The 19,048-nt window shown below is 43.2% G+C and overlaps 1 protein-coding gene and 1 long non-coding RNA gene across 4 annotated transcripts in view; one reads left to right on the forward strand and one right to left on the reverse strand.

Annotated features, from left to right (window-relative positions):
- Positions 1-13,280, reverse strand: part of LOC122691470 — a 47,678-nt gene extending 34,398 nt beyond the window's left edge. For all 3 annotated transcript variants that reach the window (XR_006340414.1, XR_006340413.1, XR_006340412.1), the window contains exons 1-2: positions 13,170-13,280; positions 201-296 (exon numbers count right to left, since the gene is read on the reverse strand). This is a non-coding gene — a long non-coding RNA (uncharacterized LOC122691470). The remainder of the gene's footprint in view (positions 1-200; positions 297-13,169) is intronic.
- Positions 13,281-15,652: 2,372 nt separating this feature from the next.
- The window catches only part of VAC14 (VAC14 component of PIKFYVE complex), a 76,367-nt gene continuing 72,971 nt past the window's right edge, over positions 15,653-19,048 (forward strand). The window contains exon 1 of the mRNA XM_043898023.1: positions 15,653-16,038. Within this exon, the coding sequence (XP_043753958.1) occupies positions 15,935-16,038 (104 nt within the window). The 5' untranslated portion in view covers positions 15,653-15,934. The remainder of the gene's footprint in view (positions 16,039-19,048) is intronic.

A 19,048-nucleotide genomic window follows, 5' to 3' on the forward strand; every position in this document is an offset into this window, starting at 1 on the left:
ACATCCCTCACATGTGGAATCTAAAAAGAAAGGAAAACAAATGAACGTACTTACAAAACAGACTCACAGACTTAGAGAACGACCTTATGGCTGCAGGGGTGGGGGATGGGGGGAAGGATGGGGGGAAGCGACAGTTAGGGAGTTTGGGATGGACATGTACACACTGCTATCTTTAAAACAGATAATCAACAAGGACCTACTGTATAGCACACAGGACTCTGCTCAGTGTTACATGGGAGGGGAGGTCAGGGAGAACAGATACTTGTACACGTATGGTCGAGTCTCTCTCCATTCACCTGAAACAATCACACCATTGTTAACTGGCTATACTTCAATACAAAATTTAAAAAATTTAATTTAAAAAAAATCAAGGTAATTCTCCATATTAATGGGATAAAGTAGAAATTCATAGGACCATTTCAACTGATACAGAAAAACCACTGGGCATAATTCAACACCTGTTAGTGATGAAAACTCTGAGCAAATAGGGACTAAAAGGGAATTTCCTCAACCTGAAGGACAATTATGAAAAGCTGTAGCTTTCATAATATTTAATGGAGACAGACTAAACATTTTATCCTCAAGATCAGGATAAGGCCAAAATGTACTTTTACTTCTATTAAAAATCATACTGGAGGTCCTAGATGATGCAAAAAAAAAAAAAAAGATAGCTAGATAGACAAAAGGTATATATATTAGAAAGAAAGAAGTAAAATATCACAGATAAATTTTTGTAAATGTAAACAGTCAATTTTAGCAATTTAGTCATAATTTTAAGTTAATATATAAAAATCACTGGCATTCCTAAATACTAGTAACTAGCAAAAATTAAAGAAAAACAAAATCTGCAGTATTATCAAGAAATATGAACTACTCTGGGACAAATTTAACAAAATTTGTGCAATATCTATACAAGGAAAACTAAACTGAATTTAAAACACTGAAAACACAACTGAATTTAAAGACAATGCAAAAGGAAAGAAAATAGATATCACATGATTCAAAAAATCATATTTCTTATGAGATAATTGCCAGCTTATTGGTCTAACACAGATTCAGTATGATCCCAAACAGATTTTCAGCAAACTTCTTGCAGAAACTGACAAGTTGATTAAAAATTTATATAGGAAAGGGCCAACAATCACAAAGATGTCTTAAAGGAATATAAAAAGCTAGAAGAGTGACACCACTAGATACTAAGTATTATATACAGACTTAAAGAATTATTATACCTAATTTCAAAGCAGTGTATGGTAACAGCATAATGGATAGACATATAAATCAACATAAGAGTGAGTGCCAAATAGAACAAAAAGCCAGTCTGCTTTTGAGACCATCCATTGATTGGAGGGGGTTGGGGCGAGGGGTAAGTACTGTTTTTCCAACTCTAGAATTACCCACCACCAGTACTTTTTAAAAACAGTTCTACCTATACTTTTTCGGTGATATCCTATCTCTTAGTTTATTACAATACATGTCCCCTTGTATTATAGAGCATATCTATGATGTTGCTTTAAAATTCTTGTGTTTTAATTCAACTTCTCAATCACATTGAAGTCAGATTCCATTGATTGCCTTTTCTCTTGGACAAAGATCACATTTTCCTGTTTCTTTGTATATCTAGTTTTTTTTTTTACTATATTTTGGACATTCTGAATGACTTATGAGAGATTCTGAATTGTTTTCTGGTTCTCTGATGAATACTTTTATTGCAACGATGATATTTTTATTGCAATAGGCAGTTAACTTGGCTGAAGTAAAAACACCAAAGTGCTTTTCCTGTGTGGGCAACCGCTGAAATCTCTGTTCAGACCTTTTAGATTTATCTGGACTGCTTGAAAACTGTCTCATGCAAGCCCAGTTCAGGGGTCAAGCGATGCTATGGTGAGTTTATAAACAAAATTTAGAGCTCCCCTTTGTGAATCTGTCATCTCCCCACTTACTTTCCAGCTGCTGTGTGGCGTGTGTGCCAAGTGGCTTCAGTCATGTCTGATTCTTTGTAACCACATGGACTGTAACCTGCCAGGCTCCTCTGTCCATGCAAATCTCCAGGCAAGAATACTGGAGTGGGTTGCCATGCCCTCCTCCAGGGGGTCTTTCTGACCCAGGGATCAAACTCATATCCCTTATGTCTGTCGCACTGGCAGGCAGGTTCTTTACCACTAGCGCCACCTGGGGAACCTTCCCAGCTGCTGGGGTTACCCCAAATCCTGACCTCTGGCTACTCAATTGGAAAGTCTGTCAACATCCTTTTCAAGTTTTACCTTGGCCTGCACATTGGGGTAGAAAATGTGGTAAACATGGGACGTTCATGCAGTGCCACTCTCCTTTTCCAAACAGATACTCATCCAGTTTCTGCCTGCTTTTGCTTGTTACCCTTGTATTCAAGCAGTTAAACTTTCATCTTTTTGACAGATTGTAATTGTTACCACAGATGGATTGTTCAAAAGGTGGTACTCCTTCCTTATTAGAAGCAATGGTAATTCAGTCGGGAAAGGTAAAAATGGTACTAAAAGAACTGGATATCCATAGGGAAAAAAATGAACCTTAACCCTCCCCTCACACAAGAATGAACACAAAACAGATCAGAGATTTAAACGTAAAAGCTGAAGCTATATATTTCACAAAGAAAATCTCTGTGACTCTGAGGTAGACAAAGAATGCTTAGATAGGACAAAAACGCATGAGTCAAAATTAAAAATGAATGAACATCAATGTTAATTTTATGACTCACGCATTTTGTGTTCTATCTAAGCAATCTTTCTCTACCTCAGTCACAGAGATTTTCTTTCCGGAATATACAGTTTCAGCTTTTACATTTAGATCTCTGATATAGTTTGTGTTCATTTTTGCGTGAAAAGAGGATTAAGATTCACTTTTTTTCCATATGGATATCCAAAAAAAAGACGCTTGCTCCTCAGAAGGAAAGCTATGACAAACCCAGACAGCGTATTAAAAAGCAGAGACAAAAAAAAAAAAAAAAAAGCAGAGACATCACTTTGCCAACAAAGGTTCATATAGTCAAAGCTATGGTATTTCTAGCAGTTAAGTATGGATGTGAGAGTTAGACCATAAAGAAGGCTGAGCACTGAAGAACTGATGCTTTCAAACTGTGGTGCTGGAGAAGACTCACGAGAGTCCCTTGGACTACAAGGAGATCCAACCAGTCCATCCTAAAGGAAATAAACCCCAAATATTCATTAGAAGGACTGATGCTGAAGCTCCAATACTTTGGCCATCTGATGTGAAAAGCCAACTCACTGGAAAAGACCATGATGCTGGGAAAGATTGAAGGCCAAAGAAGAGGGCAGCAGAGGATGAGACGGTTGGATGGCACTACAGACGCAATGGACATGAATCTGAGCAAACTCTGGAAAACAGTAAAGCACAGATATGCCTGGTGTGCTGCAGTCTATGAGGTCACAAAGAGTCAGACATGACTTAGCAAAAGAACAACAAACATCACTAAAACTAAAAACTTCTCTAGAAAAAACATCATTAAAAAATGAAAGTGCCCCTGAAAAAAAAAAAAAAATGAAAGTGCAAGGACCTTTCCTGGTTGGTCCAGTGTATAAGACCCTGCGTTCCCAATGCAGGCAGCCTGGGTTCAGTCCCTTGTCAGGGAACTAGATCCCACATGTCACAACTAAGATCCCGCATGCCACTACTAAGACCCAGTGCAGTCAAATAAATAAATAAAATTTTTTAAAAGAAAGTGCAAGTCTCAGACCAGAAGATATTCTGAACGTATATAATTAACCAAGCACTTTTATATAGAATATAAGGCAATTTCAAATTCTCAATAAAAAAAAGACAAGCCAGTTTTTAAATTGACAAAAGATTTAGATAGACACATCACGAAAGATATCCAAGTACTTAATGAAAACATGAAAACATGGTCAATGTCACTGGACAGCAGTAAAGTACAAATTAAAAGCACAAAGTGATACAAATACCCACTAGAATAGCTAAAATTTAAATGATTAACATTTACAAGTGTTGGCAAGGATATGGAGAATTGCAACTCTTATACATTCCTAAAGGGAACCTAAAATCATACAAATACTCTAGAAAACAGTTTGACAGTTTCTTATAAAATTGAACAATTATTGTGTGATCCAGTTATTCTACTTCCCAGGTACTTAACCTAAAGATTACACACAGATGTTCACAGCAGCTTTATTCATAATGGCTTCAAACTAGAAACAACCCAAATGTCAATCAACATATGAATGGATAAACAAATTATATATATATAAATACATACAGATAAAGAGGACCATAATATTGACATACACTAAAATAGGAGTTAATGTCAAAAACATAACAGAGAAAGAAACTAGATACAAAACAGTACATTCTGTATAATTTCATTTATTTATATGACATTAGAGAAAGTCAAAACCAATCTATAAAGTAAAAGCACATTAGTGGTTGGCAAGGGTTGGCAGAGAGGAGATACAAAATGACTCTAAACAGGACAAGGGAACTTTACTGGGGTAAAAGGCGAGAATGGGGAAGAAGCTGTATCTGAGAAGATACTGACCAAGAATTTTACAAAACTGATGGGATATATCAAGCCGTGATTCAACCCTACAAAGGATAAACAGTGTGCATTAGAAAAAATATATAAGCATAGGCTATGGTTTTTCCAGTGGTCATGTATGCATGTGAGAATTGGACTATAAAGAAAGCTGAGCACAGAAGAATTGATGCTTTTGAACTGTGGTGTTGGAGAAGACTCTTGAGAGGCCCTTGGACTGCAAGGAGATCCAACCAGTCCATCCTAAAGGAGATCAGTCCTGGGTGTTCACTGGAAGGACTGATGGTGAAGCTGAAACTCCAGTACTTTGGCCACCTCATGTGAAGAGCTGACTCACTGGAAAAGACCCCGATGCTGGGAAAGATTGAGGGCAGGAGGAGAAAGGGATGACAGAGGATGAGATGGTTGGATGGCATCACCAACTCAATGGACATGGGTTTGGGTGGACTCCAGGAGTTGGTGATGGACAGGGAGGCCTGGCGTGTTGCAATTCATGGGGTCGCAAAGAGCTGGACACAGCTGAGCTGAACTGAACTGCTAACTGCAGTAGGGAACTAGGTAGGGCCCAGGAAAAGTAATGAAGATACAGAATGTATGAGGACAGCAGTGACAAGTTATTATACAGACCTGGAGGTTTAAAACAACAGAAATTTATCCTCTCTTAATTCTGGACACTAGAAGTCTGAAATCAAGGTAGTAGCATGGCCATGCTCCCTCTAAAGAGTTGAGAGAAGGCTCCCTCTTTCCCTCTTCTTGGTTTCTAGTGGTTGCCCACAATCCTTTGTGCTTTTTGGTTGCAGCTGCATAATTTCAATCTCTGCTTCCAGAATCTTCCCTCAGTGTGTATGTGCTCCCACTGTCTCTGTATTCAAACCTCCTTCTTTCTCTTATAAAGACACCAGACACTGGGTTAGGACCCACCCTAATCCAGTATGACCTTACCTTCGATAAAATCTGCAGAAACCTTCAGCTCAGTTCAGTCGCTCAGTCATGTCCGACTCTTTGCAATCCCATGGACTACAGAACACCAGGCTTCCCTGGCAACCTCCCGGAGCTTGCTCAAACTCATATCCATTGAGTCAGTGATGCCATCCAATCATCTCATCCTCTGTCGTCCTCTTCTCCTCCTGCCTTCAATCTTTCCTAGCATCAGGGTCTTTTCCAAAGAGTCAGTTCTTCGCATCAGGTGGCCAAAGTACTGGAGTTTCAGCTTCAGCATCAGTCCTGCCAATGAATATTCAGGACTGATTTAGGATGGACTGGTTGGATCTCCCTGCAATCCAAGGGACTCTCAAGAGTCTTCTCCAACACCACAGTTCAAAAGCATCAATTGTTCAGCACTCAGCTTTCTTTACAGAAACCTTATTTCCGAATTAAAATCACATTCACAAATAACAAGGGTTCAGACTTAAAACATGTTTTGGGGCAGGAGACGGGGGTACACAATTCATCCCATACCAGAGACTGTTTCTAAATTTAAGAAGCTGTACAAAGTGCTAATAATTCCTATCCATGTTCTTCAGGTCTGAGTTTCTGGAATTCCCTTGGGCCTCCTATTAGCTTTGTTTCTCTCCATGGATAGTGCTTTTTAAATGACCCTAGCCCTCTGAACTTACAACTCCTATAAAGCCCTCTCTACAAAAATTTCTCTTTCCAGGTGACAGGCTTGATGGTGGAGTTAGAATAAATTCCTATCCTCCTTGATGACAGGGATCAGATCTTTATAATCCAATAAAAAGCAGAATAGGTTATGCTATTCAATAAATTAAATTCAGCTGTGTAATGTTTCTCATGGGACCTCATCATTACCTTCTAACTGAGCTTTGCCATGTAAGAAAGATTTCCTTATGGTTTTCCCTCACACTCCACATCCTTGCTTTCCTCCCTCTGAGACTATTTAATAGTTTTAAAAATCTAGAAGGCACTTATTTAACTTCTGAGAGTAGAACCACAATAGTAGATATAATGGTCATCTGAGTCAAATTCACCCATTCTAGTCCATTTTAGTTAGCTGATTCCTAACATGTCGACATTGACTCTTGCCATCTCCCGTTTGACCACTTTCAGTTTGCCTTGATTCATGGACCTAACATTCCAGGTTCCTATGCAATATTGCTCTTGACAGCATCGGACCTTGCTTCCATCACCAGTCACATCCACAACTGGGTGTTGTTTTCGCTTTGGCTCCATCCCTTCATTCTTTCTGGAGTTATTTCTCCACTGCTCTCCACTAGCATACTGGGCACCTATCGACCTGGGGAGTTGATCTTTCAGTGTCCTATCTTTTTGCCTTTTCATACTGTTCACAGGGTTGTCAAGGCAAGAATACTGAAGTGGTTTGCCATTCCCTTCTCCAGTGGACCACATTTTGTCAGAACTCTCCACCATGACCCATCCGACTTGGGTGGCCCTACATGGCATGGCTTAGTTTCACTGAGTTAGACAAGGCTGTGGTCCATGTGATCAGATTGGCTAGTTGTCTATTACTGTGGTTTCAGTCTGTCTGCCCTCTGATGCCCTCTCTCAGCACCTGCCGTCTTACTGGGGTTTCTCTTAGCTTGGACGTGGCGTATCTCTTCACAGCTGCTACAGCAAAGCGCAGCCACCGCTCCTTACCTTGGACGTGGGGTATCCCCTCTCAGCCGCTCACCACTCCAGCGCCGCGCAGCCGCTGCTCACCGCTCATATGTCCTGAATGCGGTACTTGCGTGCAATCTCAAAAATGACAGAATGATCTGTTCGTTTCCAAGGCAAACCATTCAATATCACGGTAATCTAAGTCTATGCCCCGACCAGGAATGCTGAAGAAGCTGAAACTGAATGGTTCTATGAAGACCTACAAGACCTTCTAGAACTAACACACAAAAAGATGTCCTTTTCATTATAGGGGACTGGAATGCAAAAGTAGGAAGTCAAGAGATACCTGGAGTAACAGGCAAATTTGGCCTTGGAGTACAGGATAAACCAGGGCAAAGGCTAATAGAGTTTTGCCAAGAGAATGCACTGGTCATAGCAAACACCTTCTTTCAACACAAGAGAAGACTCTACAAATGGACATCACCAGATGGCCAACACTGAAATCAGACTGATTATATTCTTTGCAGCCAAAGATGGAGAAGCTCTATACAGTCAGCAAAACAAGACCGGGAGCTGACTGTGGCTCAGATCATGAACTCCTTATTGCAAAATTCGGACTTAAATTGAAGAAAGTAGGGAAATTCATTAGACCATTCAGGTATGACCTAAATAAAATCCCTTACAATTATACAGTGGACATGAGAAATAGATTTAAGGGACTAGATCTGATAGACAGAGTGCCTGAAGAGCTATGGACGGAGGTTCATGACATTATACAGGAGACAGGGATCAAGACCATGCCCATGGAAAAGAAATGCAAAAAAGCACAATGGCTGTCTGAGAAGGCCTTACAAGTAGCTGTGAAAAGAGAAGTAAAAAGCAAAGGAGAAAAGGAAAGATATACCCATTTGAATGCAGAGTTCCAAAGAAAAGCAAGGAGAGATAAGAAAGCCTTCCTCAGTGATCAATGCAAAGAAATAGAGGAAAACAATAGAATGGCAAAGACTAGAGATCTCTTCAAGAAAATTAGAGATACTAAGGGACCATTTCATGCAAAGATGGGCACAATAAAGGACAGAAATGGTATGGACCTAACAGAAGCAGAAGATATTAAGAAGAGGTGGCAAGAATACACAGAAGAACTATACAAAAAAGATCTTCATGACTCAGATAATCACCATGGTGTGATCACTCACCTAGAAACAGACATCCTGGAATGTGAAGTCAAGTAGGCCTTAGGAAGCATCACTATGAACAAAGCTAGTGGAGGTGATGGAATTCCAGTCGAGCTATTTCAAATCTTGAAAGATGATGCTGTGAAAGTGTTGTACTCAATATGCCAGCAAATCTGGAAAACTCAGCAGTGGCCACAGGCCTGGAAAAGATCAGTTTTCATTCCAAGCCCAAAGAAAGGCAATGCCAAAGAATGCTCAAACTACTGCACAACTGCACTCATCTCACATGCTAGCAAAAGTAATGCTCAAAATTCTCTAAGCCAGGCTTCAGCAATACGTGAACCATGAACTTCCAGATTTTCAAGCTGGTTTTAGAAAAGGCAGAAGAAGCAGAGATCAAATTGCCAACATCTGTTGGATCACAGAAAAAAGCAAGACAGTTCCAGAAAAACATCTATTTCTACTTTATTGACTATGCCAAAGCCTTTGACTGTGCGGATCACAATAAACTGTGGAAAATTCTGAAGGAGATGGGAATACCAGACCACCTGACCTGCCTCTTGAGAAATCTGTATGCAGGTCAGGAAGCAACAGTTAGAACCAGACATGGAACAACAGACTGGTTCCAAACAGGAAAAGGAGTATGTCAAGGCTGTATACCGTCACCCTGCTTATTTAACTTATATGCAGAGTACATCATGAGAAACACTAGGCTGGACGAAGCACAAGCTGGAATCAAGATTGCTGGGAGATATATCAATAACCTCAGATATGCAGATGACACCACCCTTATGGCAGAAAGTGAAGAAGAACTAAAGAGCCTCTTGATGAAAGTAAAGAGGAGAGTAAAAAAGTTGACTTAAAGCTCAACATTCAGAAAACTAAGATCACGGCATCTGGTTCCATCACTTCATGGCAAATAGATGGGGAAACAGTGGATGACTTTACTTTTTAGGGGTCCAAAATGACTGCAGATGGTGACTGCAGCCATGAAATTAAAAGACACTTACTCCTTGGAAGGAAAGTTATGACCAACCTAGGCAGCATATTAAAAAGCAGAGACATTACTTTGCCAAAAAAGGTCTGTCTAGTCAAGGGTATGGTTTTTCCAGTGGTCATGTATGGATGTGAGAGTTGGACCAGAAAGAAAGCTGAGTGCCGGAGAATTGATGCTTTTGAACTGCGGTGTTGGAGAAGACTCTTGAGAGTCCCTTGGACTGCAAGGAGATCCAACCAGTCCATCCTAAAGGAGATCAGTCCTGGGTCTTCACTGGAAGGACTGACGTTGAAGCTGAAACTCCAATACTTCGGCCACCTGATGCGAAAATCTGTCTCATTTGAAAAGACACTGATGCTGGGAAAGATTGAGGGCAGGAGGAGAAGAGGACGACAGAGGATGAGATGGTTGGATGGCATCACTGACTCAATGGACAGGAGTCCATTTTGGTGGACTCTGGGAGATGGACAGGGAGGCCTGGCATGTTATAGTTCATGGGGTCGCAAAGAGTCGGACATGACTGAGTGACTGAACTGAAACAAATCGAATTTACTCTCATTTTTAAAAGTTTGTTAAATAATTTTATTTATTTATTACAGATTCACTGCCATGTGGACTTTTTTCTAGCTGCAGAGCATGGGGGCTTCTCATTGCAGTGACTTCTCTTGTTGCAGAGCAAGGGCTCTAGGGCATGTGGGCTCAGTAGTTTTGGCTCCCCAGCTCTAGAGCACAGGTTCAGCAGTGCTGGCACATGGGCTTAGCTGTTCTGAGGCATGTGGGATCTTCCCGGACCAGAGATCAAACCTGTATCTCCTGCACTGGCAGGTGGATTCTTTACCACTTAGCTACCAGTGAAGCCCTGCTCTCATTTTTTAAATTTCATTGAAACTTCAAGAATAAAGTGCCAGGCCTGGATGGATGCATTGGTGTTTTCTATCAAATATTCAACAAAAAATTAAAAAATAAAAACAATCCTATACCAAAATCTTCAAGAATCAGAAGAATAAACACATCTCATATCATTTAAAGACAGTAATGTCCTAATTCTAAAACCAGACAATCACAAGAAAGCAAAATCAAGATGATTCTCCCTTATGTGTGTGTGTTAAGTCACTTCAGTTGTGTCCAACTCTTTGCGACCCTATGTACTGTAGCTTGCCAGGTTCCTCTGTCCATGGGACTTTCCAGGCAAGAATACTGGAGTGGGTTGCCATGCCCTCCTCCAGAGGATCTTCCTGACCCAGGGAATCAAACCCACAGCTCTTCTGACCTCTGCACTGACTTGCAGGTTCTTTACCACTAGCGCCACCTGGGAAGCCCATCTCCCTGATGTATCTCTATAAAGGAAACAATCTTAAGATCACATTAAAAGACATGAAAACCATCAGGATACACTGCACTCATGAATGGAAAGACTGAATATAGTAAAGATGACAACTCTTCCCAAATTAATGTGTTATATTCAAAGCAATTCCTATTGAAACCTCAAAAAGATTTCTTATGGGATTTAATAAACTAATCACGAAAATTAGTATGAAGGATCTAAGGGCCAAGAATAAATAAGGTAGAGAACAACTTGGTACAGGGAGTAAGGAAAGCAATTAACCCACTAGATATTGTCTTATTGTAGAACTAAAGTAATTAAAACACTGTATTATGTATGCATAGCTAGACAAAACAGAATAGAAAAGCTCAAAAACAAACATGTATATATCAAAGCTATGTGGGAATATGACATTATCCAATCAGTGAGGAAAGGATGTCCTATTTCAGGAGTTGGCAAACTTTTTCCGTTAATGGCCAGAAAATAATATATTAAGCTTTGAAGCCCATATAGTCTCTGTCACAACTACTGAACTCTGCTGTTCTAGCACAAGAGAAGCCAGACAATAAATGTAAAACATGGATGTTCCTGTGTTCCAACAGAATTTTATTTACAAATACAGATAGTGAGAAGACTTCCCCAGTGGTCTAGTGGCTAAGAATCCACTTTTCAATGCAGGGAACAAGGGTTTGATCCTTGGTTGGGGAATTAAAATCCCAAATGCCTCAGGGTCAACTCAGCAGGCACCAAAACTAGAGAAGCCCTCTCACCACAACTTAAGATCCCACACACCGCAACTAAAACCTGAAAGAGCCAAATCAATAAATAAATTTTTTAAAAACAACAAACAGATGGTGAGCCAGATTTGGCTCATGGGCCATGGTTTTCCAAATAGCAACAGAACAATGACAAAACTTTACTAACAGCCATTTATCGCATCATGCACCAAACAAAGTTTCAGGTGAACTAAAGTTCTAATGTGAAAAAAGAATACAACATAAATTATATTCATTATTTTTCACAATAAAAGTTATTTTAATATAAAACAGAAAATAAGGCATATAAATTGTTTAACTCAGTATTGATCAAGAACCCTCCTACTTTGTGTATTAACTCAAATAGACAAGATACAAAATCTTACCTTTTCCTTCTTGTACACATGTGTGCCCATACCCTCATATGTGAATGACCTTCCTATAACTTTAGAAAGCATTTCAGTGTCTTCTCTTAAATTCTTAATCCAGTGCTCATTTTAAAGCTGTGCTACTAATTTATCTGAGTAGGATCCTATGAGGCCTTCTCAGCACAGATTCCCCCGCACCCATGTCCTCCACCTGCCTCTTATTTATAGCAAAGCTTTAGCCTCCAAGGACTTCCCTGAATTCCACAGAACAAAATTTAATCAGAGTTGAGAAAATAAAGAAATAAAAGAAATCAAGCAAGACAAAATAATAGTTCAGCCATAAAACAAAGTCAAAAATCTTCAGTCTCCCCTTAAAGGTTATAGATAATATTCTGAACCATATTCTTTGAGCTACTCTGCAGATACTAAAACCCATACTAGGTGTAAGAAGTTAACTGCATGATGACCCAGAGCAGTTGGAACCAGAAGATCAAGGATACTGACTCCCAATCACCTCACCACCAACCAATTAGAAAAACGTCCATGTTTTGACCATATACCCCCCAACCCTCCCTAATAAGGGAGTCTGAGCCTTTTGAGCATCAGCTACCTTGACTGCTTGTTTGGTGCCTTCAACAAATGCTAAATTTCCCTTCACCACAACCCAGTGTCAGGAGACTAGCTTTGCTGCACACCAGGAAGGAATCCAAGTTTGGCTTGGTAACACTAATGTCACTGCTTCGGCCGTCCCAATCTCACTTCCTTCAGAACAGTCATCATAGCAAAGACACAAGGTTAACGAAGCGAAGTCTTTTCTATCAGTGGTTGTTTCAATGTTTGGATCGAGCCTCGACGTTTGACAGCCCTATTGGCTTTGCTCTGTTCCAAGGTCTGAACAGTAATACCTAATGCCAATATGCCATGTATCAACAGAGTACGACCAAGAACAAAACAGTCATGTATTCGATACGAATCTATCCTCATCAAGAGTCAGCAACTGGGACAAGAGCTTACATTTCTGTAGCACTCTGTATAGAGCTTCAGGTCGCTGAGGAGTCTTTCCCACCCTGTCGAAGGTAGACAGAAAGTTTATGGCAGCGATGGTGATGGAGAGGGGGATATAATTAGGAAAACGGTCGGAGGTGAGGGGGACGTCAAGTACGCTGAGGAGGGAGGGAAGCTGAGAGGCACCGTTAGTGAAAGAAAAGGAAGGGGAAGCTCAGGAGGAGTCACCCACCAGGGCCGACAGAAGCGGGGCGCGCGCGTCGTCTCTGAGACGCGGGGAAAACCTAGACGCCGAGAGGAGGCCAACTGAGAGCGCCCGCCTCAGCGAGGGAAGCAGCCCGGCTGAAGCCCCCACCTCAGGGCGGCCTGCTTGGCGTCCTGCACCTCGGCCGCCGTTTTCGTCAGTTCCCCTCAGGGTCACTCACCACCAACGCTGCCAGCGCCAGCAAGCCGCCCGGCTCCACCCCGTTCCTCACACTCGCTCAGCTACACAGACTCAAGCACGAGCTCCCGGACCTTGCGGCCCCGAACGTCTCCCGGAGTGACGGACAGACGGGCCAATCGGAGCCCGGCTGGCCGCAGACGTACACGGCGGTGGGCGGGGTGGGACCAAACCGCGCGGTCGAGACGACGTCGCGAAGGCTGGTGGGCTGCGGTGTCTTACCGCCGGAAGGCGCGGCTCCGCGGGAAAAGCGGTCTTAACAGGTGGTCACGGTGGTATGGGGCTGAGACCGTCTCCTCAGGAGTAACCGTGGGCCTGTACCACGCCACCAGCCTACGATTCCTTTGGCCTTCTCCTTCACCAAACGATTTTCCTGTCGTTATAAAGTGCAAGCTGCTTTCCATTGTAAGCGTGTATTACCATCACCCCCTTGTTGTATAAAGGGTAACGGAAACTTGAGTCCACTGTGTCACCCAAGGAACAGATACTAAAAGAAGAAAAATATGAAATTTTTTATTTCTAAACCTTCAATTTCTTACGTCTGAACTTTATATTGTACACATTTTGTTAGTGTTTAAATATTGGGTGCAATTTGAGTTATGATTAAATTCCATCTGGCCGGTTAACAAAAAAAAAAAGGCCTGACTTTTTAAATTTTCTGTAACAGTCTTAAAGATTCTCTAACTTCAGTTCTTAATCTCCCATAAATCTGAAGATGGCTGGTAAGATGGGCAGGTGCTTTGAGTCCAAACCTACAGGAATAAAACTAATTTAGCTGAGGCTCCTTCTTTCTTAGAGCATCATTTGAATCTAAAATAATTAAAACCAGATGCTAAATATGTTTCAGTGTGTGCCTCATTCAGTGATGATGGTCTCACATAAGTTTCATTTATGAAAGAAAGTAAACATTGTTGAAATGATGGAGGAGAAATAAGGCTTTCTATAGATGAGTAGTTCTTAGGCAAAACAAACAACAAACCTTACAGCTTTGAAACACATCTTGTAACAAACCACAAAAATCGTTGTTAAATTCTTGCTACCAAAATCTAAAAGAAGACTTTGGCAGGAAATTACCAGCTTATTGAGAATTTCTTCCTCTACACATAAGGTAGAAAAGCATTTATGAAAGCATAGATCTACATGGGTTTCTGTGAAAATACTGAAGTGCAAGAATACTGGAGGGGGTTGTCATGCCCTTTTCCAAGGGATCTTCCTGACCCAAGGATCGAACCCAGGTCTCCGCATTGCAGGCAGATTCTTTACCATCTGAGCCACCTGGAAAGCCCAGGTCTGTAAGTGTTTAGATACCTGGCAACCATTTTCTTAAAATTCCATCCTCGAAACACATGCTAATGAACCAGCCATCTGCAGAGTCAAATGGGGAGAGATTCCCTTCCAAACTCCCTCAGTGTGTTGACAAAATTCATTTCCTTGCAGCCACTTGAAGTCCCATTTTCTTGGCAACTGACAACAGGGAACCACTTTTAGGAACTGGAGACCACTCCAGTCTCAAGAAAAACAGTTCAGCTATAAAGCAGAGTCCTAGTTCCTCCCCAAGGGAGGGACATAACAATTTGATACAGTCTTTGAGTTCTGGAAGAACTAAGGCCCACACCTAGGAGGAGGACAGAATGATGATGTTGGCCCTCATGACTGTAATCAACTAAAGCCTAGACGTTTTTGATCATGGCCTGAGTTCTGTGCTGAATTCTCCACTGGTCAAACCCCTTCATGAAAATCCATGTACCTTTAGGTTAAGACTTTCCCCAGTTTGCTTTTGAGGGGGAGGGAGACACTGCTTTGGCGGAGATCATGACTGTTACTTGTCACAGAAACAATAAATGCTTCCTTCTCCCCATCTTTGGCTTGGTCGTGCCTTTTGGCTCAACACCCACCAAAAGCTGAATCTACTTTTTGGATAACAATAGACAGACTGCTTGGTTTTTTTATTGTAATTTATTTATGTGTTTTAGAAATATATATATCACAATTCAAACCCAGCATTATGGGGCATAAACAAGGCTTAAGTAGGAATTTTAAAATTTTTAAAGTGAGTTGATCAGAGAAAATATTTTTTAAACACTAGTACAAGTGACTAGGATATAGCGAAAATCAAGAAGGCATTACTCTAATTTGTAACATTGGCATATAAGAAATTGACTGATGACTAAAGTAATAAATGAACTAGTGGATTCAGTAGGTGTGGAATAAATTATGCAAAGCGATTCAAGAGCCCCTTCGTTGTCAGGAACGTCTGCAGAAGCCCACCAGGTGCCAAGGCTATTATGTGCAGGCAGTGGAGTACATGGTACACGTGCCGCTCCAAGCAGGCCTCAAACACGGCCCACACTGTGGGGGCCTGCAGGCCAGAGTGGGGGCGGGGAGTGCTGCCTTGCGGGGGCGTGGCCGACCCACCAGGGGTGTGGCCGGTGAGGGGCGGGCCCAGCGGCGGAAGGCGGAAGCTGCCTGAGGTCACCTGACCCGGGAAACATGGCCGCCGCCCCTGGCGCCCGGCAGGCACTTCTCCCGTGAGCTGCTGGCTGGCTCGGGGCAGGAGGACGGAGACGAGGTTCACGCCCGGGCTCCGAGGGGGCGCGCGGCCCCGCGAGACTCGGGCTGGGGCGGCGTGGCTCATGAGCCGGCGCCGGAGGCAGCGCGGAGTCGCAGACGCCCCTGGTCCCGGCGCGGCCCCGGCTGCCGCGGGCTGAGGAGCCGCGGGGCTCCGGGAGGCGCGCCCGCGCTGCTACCATGAACCCGGAGAAGGATTTCGCGCCGCTCACGCCCAACATCGTGCGCGCCCTCAACGACAAGCTCTACGAAAAGCGGAAGGTGGCTGCCCTGGAGATCGAGAAGTAAGAGCTGTGGGCCCGGTCTGGGGCGCGGGGAGTGGGGCCGGGGCTCCGTCCTGGCTGCTGCGGGGTCCGCTCCTCTGGGAGCCGGGACTCCGTCCTGGATGTTGCGGGTCCCGCTCCTCCGGGCAGCTCGTCATGCTTTTGCAGCTGGTGTTGCTGCCCCAAGCTTTAGGCTCTCAGTGTCGTGGTTAACAGCAGGAGATGGGCAGTACTGTGTGATCAGGGCCATATTATTTAACCTCCTGGTACCTCAAAGGGGCTACGGTGAGAGTGAAGCGATGTTGGGTATGTACGGTGCTTAACCCAGTGCCTGGCGCATGATGCGTCCTCAGTGTGGTCTCTACCAAAACGAGCAAATCCGAGAGTAATCTCCGGTGGGAAGGAGGTGGGAAGCGTGAGAATTTGTCATGGATGTTGACCTGCCTCATTTCTTACCCACTTTTTGAGAAGTGAAAAGAAAATAAGTTGACCAAATGAAGAAGTCAGATCTAAGATCTCAAGGCTCAGAGGGCTGATGGTTTTATCTCTGTCATATCACCCTTCTCCAAAAGTGGAAGTAGGAATAATTTGTTTCTGCAGTCTTAATTACATGTGCAGTAGCACCCTCTTGTCTGTGGGGGATATGTCCCCAAACTCCTAGTGGATGCCTGAAACCCCTTGGATGGCACCAAACTCTATATATGCTATATTTTCTCCTACACATACAGATGTATGATAAAGTTTAATTTATGATTTATAATTAGGTACAGTAAGAGAATATCCTAACCGTCAGCATCACTACTGTTGCACTTTAGGGTTGTTATTAAGTAAAATAAGGGTTACTTGAACATAGCACTACCATACCAGAGTCAATCTGATAACTCAGACAGTTACTAAGTGGGTGTGTATCATATACAGCATGAGTGTACTGAAGGAAGGGGTGATTCATGTCCTGGTGGGACAGCACGAGATTTCATCTCAACACTCAGAACAGCATATAGTTTAAAGCTTATAGATTGTTTATTTTTGAATTTTCCATTTAATATTTTCTGAACTGCTGTTGACCGTTGGTATCTGAAACTGTGGATAATGGGATCCCACTGTATGTGTAACCATGACCTGACATTTTGCTTAGTTATTTTTATTACAAAGCAAAGCGTTTCACTGGGAACATTGAGATTTTTCTGCTGTTATTCTACACGTGTATTTTTTTGTTTCCCAGCCAAATCTTTGTGACAAAGTCAGGTGGGTAGGTAATTTCAGAAGAGTGGAAAGAGGCAGGCTGTGAAACAGAAAGAATGCCAGTTTAAGCATCAGGAAATAGAGGCTTTAGTTCCGCCCTGTCCAGTAAGGTAGCCACTGGCCATGGTGACTATTTACATTTAAATTATTAAAGGTAAAGTAAAGATTTTAAATATAGTTTCTCAGTCATTCTACCTGTATCTCACATAGCCACGTGTGGCTGTCGGCTGCCATAATGGACAGCACAGATTTTCAAACAGTTACATCACCGCAGAATGCTTTGTAAGGGCCTAGTATAGTCTGTTGTGTGTCGCTCGTTCTGTGACCTCTGGCAAATTCCTTAACTCAGGGTTTCTTAACCTCAGTGCTATTGATATTTTTGGACAGGTAACTCTTGGTTGTGGTGGACTTTCTTGTGCACGGTAGGGTTTTTAGCAGCATCTCTGATCTTCACCCACTAGACACCAGTAGCTTTCCATCACTAGTACAACCAAAAATGTCTCCAGACAGTTGCCAAATGTCCCCTGGGGATGCAGAATCACCCCAGGTGAGAACCACTGCCTTAACTGCTTTGGTTTCAGTTTCCTTCTCCACTAAAGGGTTTGGATTTTGCCAAGAGGACCCTCCCGTTCAGCTCTAAGATTCAGCATGTCCAGAACCACACTTCTCTCATCAAGCTCCGCTTTCTTGAGTGCCGTCTCTCCCCACAGCTGCTTATCGTTGCCCTGGCTCTTGCCATTGCCAGCAAATTGTATTGATGAGTATTGCTCTGATGAGTAGGAGACTCAGAACTGATGTACAGACATGGCTCCATGTCTGTGGTTTTATTGGCTGAAGGTGCAGTGACACCGGTTTTGTCCATCACCCGCTCTGCTTCTCAGAAATGTTTGCTATTTTCATACTTGAGTCATTGGTTGAGCCCTCGAATAGAGGTGCTCATCTCAGCCTTATTGTTGCTTCCAGCACAACATCCTGTGTAAGTGCTGTCACTCTGTAGGCTGTGCTGGAAGGATTTTGTCTTAAACAGGGTTTGTTTAGTGGTTAACATTGCCTTTGGCTTGTGGAGCTGGGAATGTGAAACATGTGAGAAAGAATTCATGACATTCGATGAAGCGGTGGTGAGCCCGGAATGCAGCGTCCAGGGGAGGAGTGGTCCTTCCTGAGATGGTCAGCAGAAGCAGGGGTGGGTTGGAGCTGACGTTTGAGGCCTGGCTAGGCTGTAGAACGAGACAGAAGCTTGCCTGTGGGGTGGCCTGGGCAGGAAGTGTCCACGGAGTAGACTAGTAGGCCCAGTAGGAAGCTGGGTCTGGCTGGAGGGAGGTTGCGCGTGTAGTCAGGCTACAGACTGGAGAGGCAGCTGGCCCTCTGTTGACCCCCTGAGTGTCAGGTAGCGAGTGTGGGCCTGATTCGTGGGACAGGTCTTCCTGCTGTGACCCCAAGGGCTTGGCCCAGTGCTCTACAGGCGGATGGATTTGCTGACCACCTGTACTCAGGGCTTGCCCTCCAGAAGAAACCACTGCTTGTCTTGTTTTCCTGGCTGCGGACAGTGTTCTCCCCTCAAGTGCAGGGGTGCAGACAGCAGAGACTTGGGGTTCCAGAGCCTTGGGACTTGAAGGGGCCATCGTGTCTGCAGTGACCTGGGGTGCCCTGAGCTACGTCCTGGTGGGATTCAGGGTGAGGGGCCTTCCAGCTGGTGTGGAGCAAACAGCGGGGTCGGGGATTGTTGCCCGTCTGCTCCTGCTTCCGGAGGCCCTGTTGCCCTTGCCAGCCTGCCCCGACGAAGGTGCCC

The sequence above is a fragment of the Cervus elaphus genome, chromosome 4 (assembly GCF_910594005.1).
Source record: "Cervus elaphus chromosome 4, mCerEla1.1, whole genome shotgun sequence".
In the NCBI taxonomy this organism is placed as follows: Eukaryota; Metazoa; Chordata; class Mammalia; order Artiodactyla; family Cervidae; genus Cervus; species Cervus elaphus.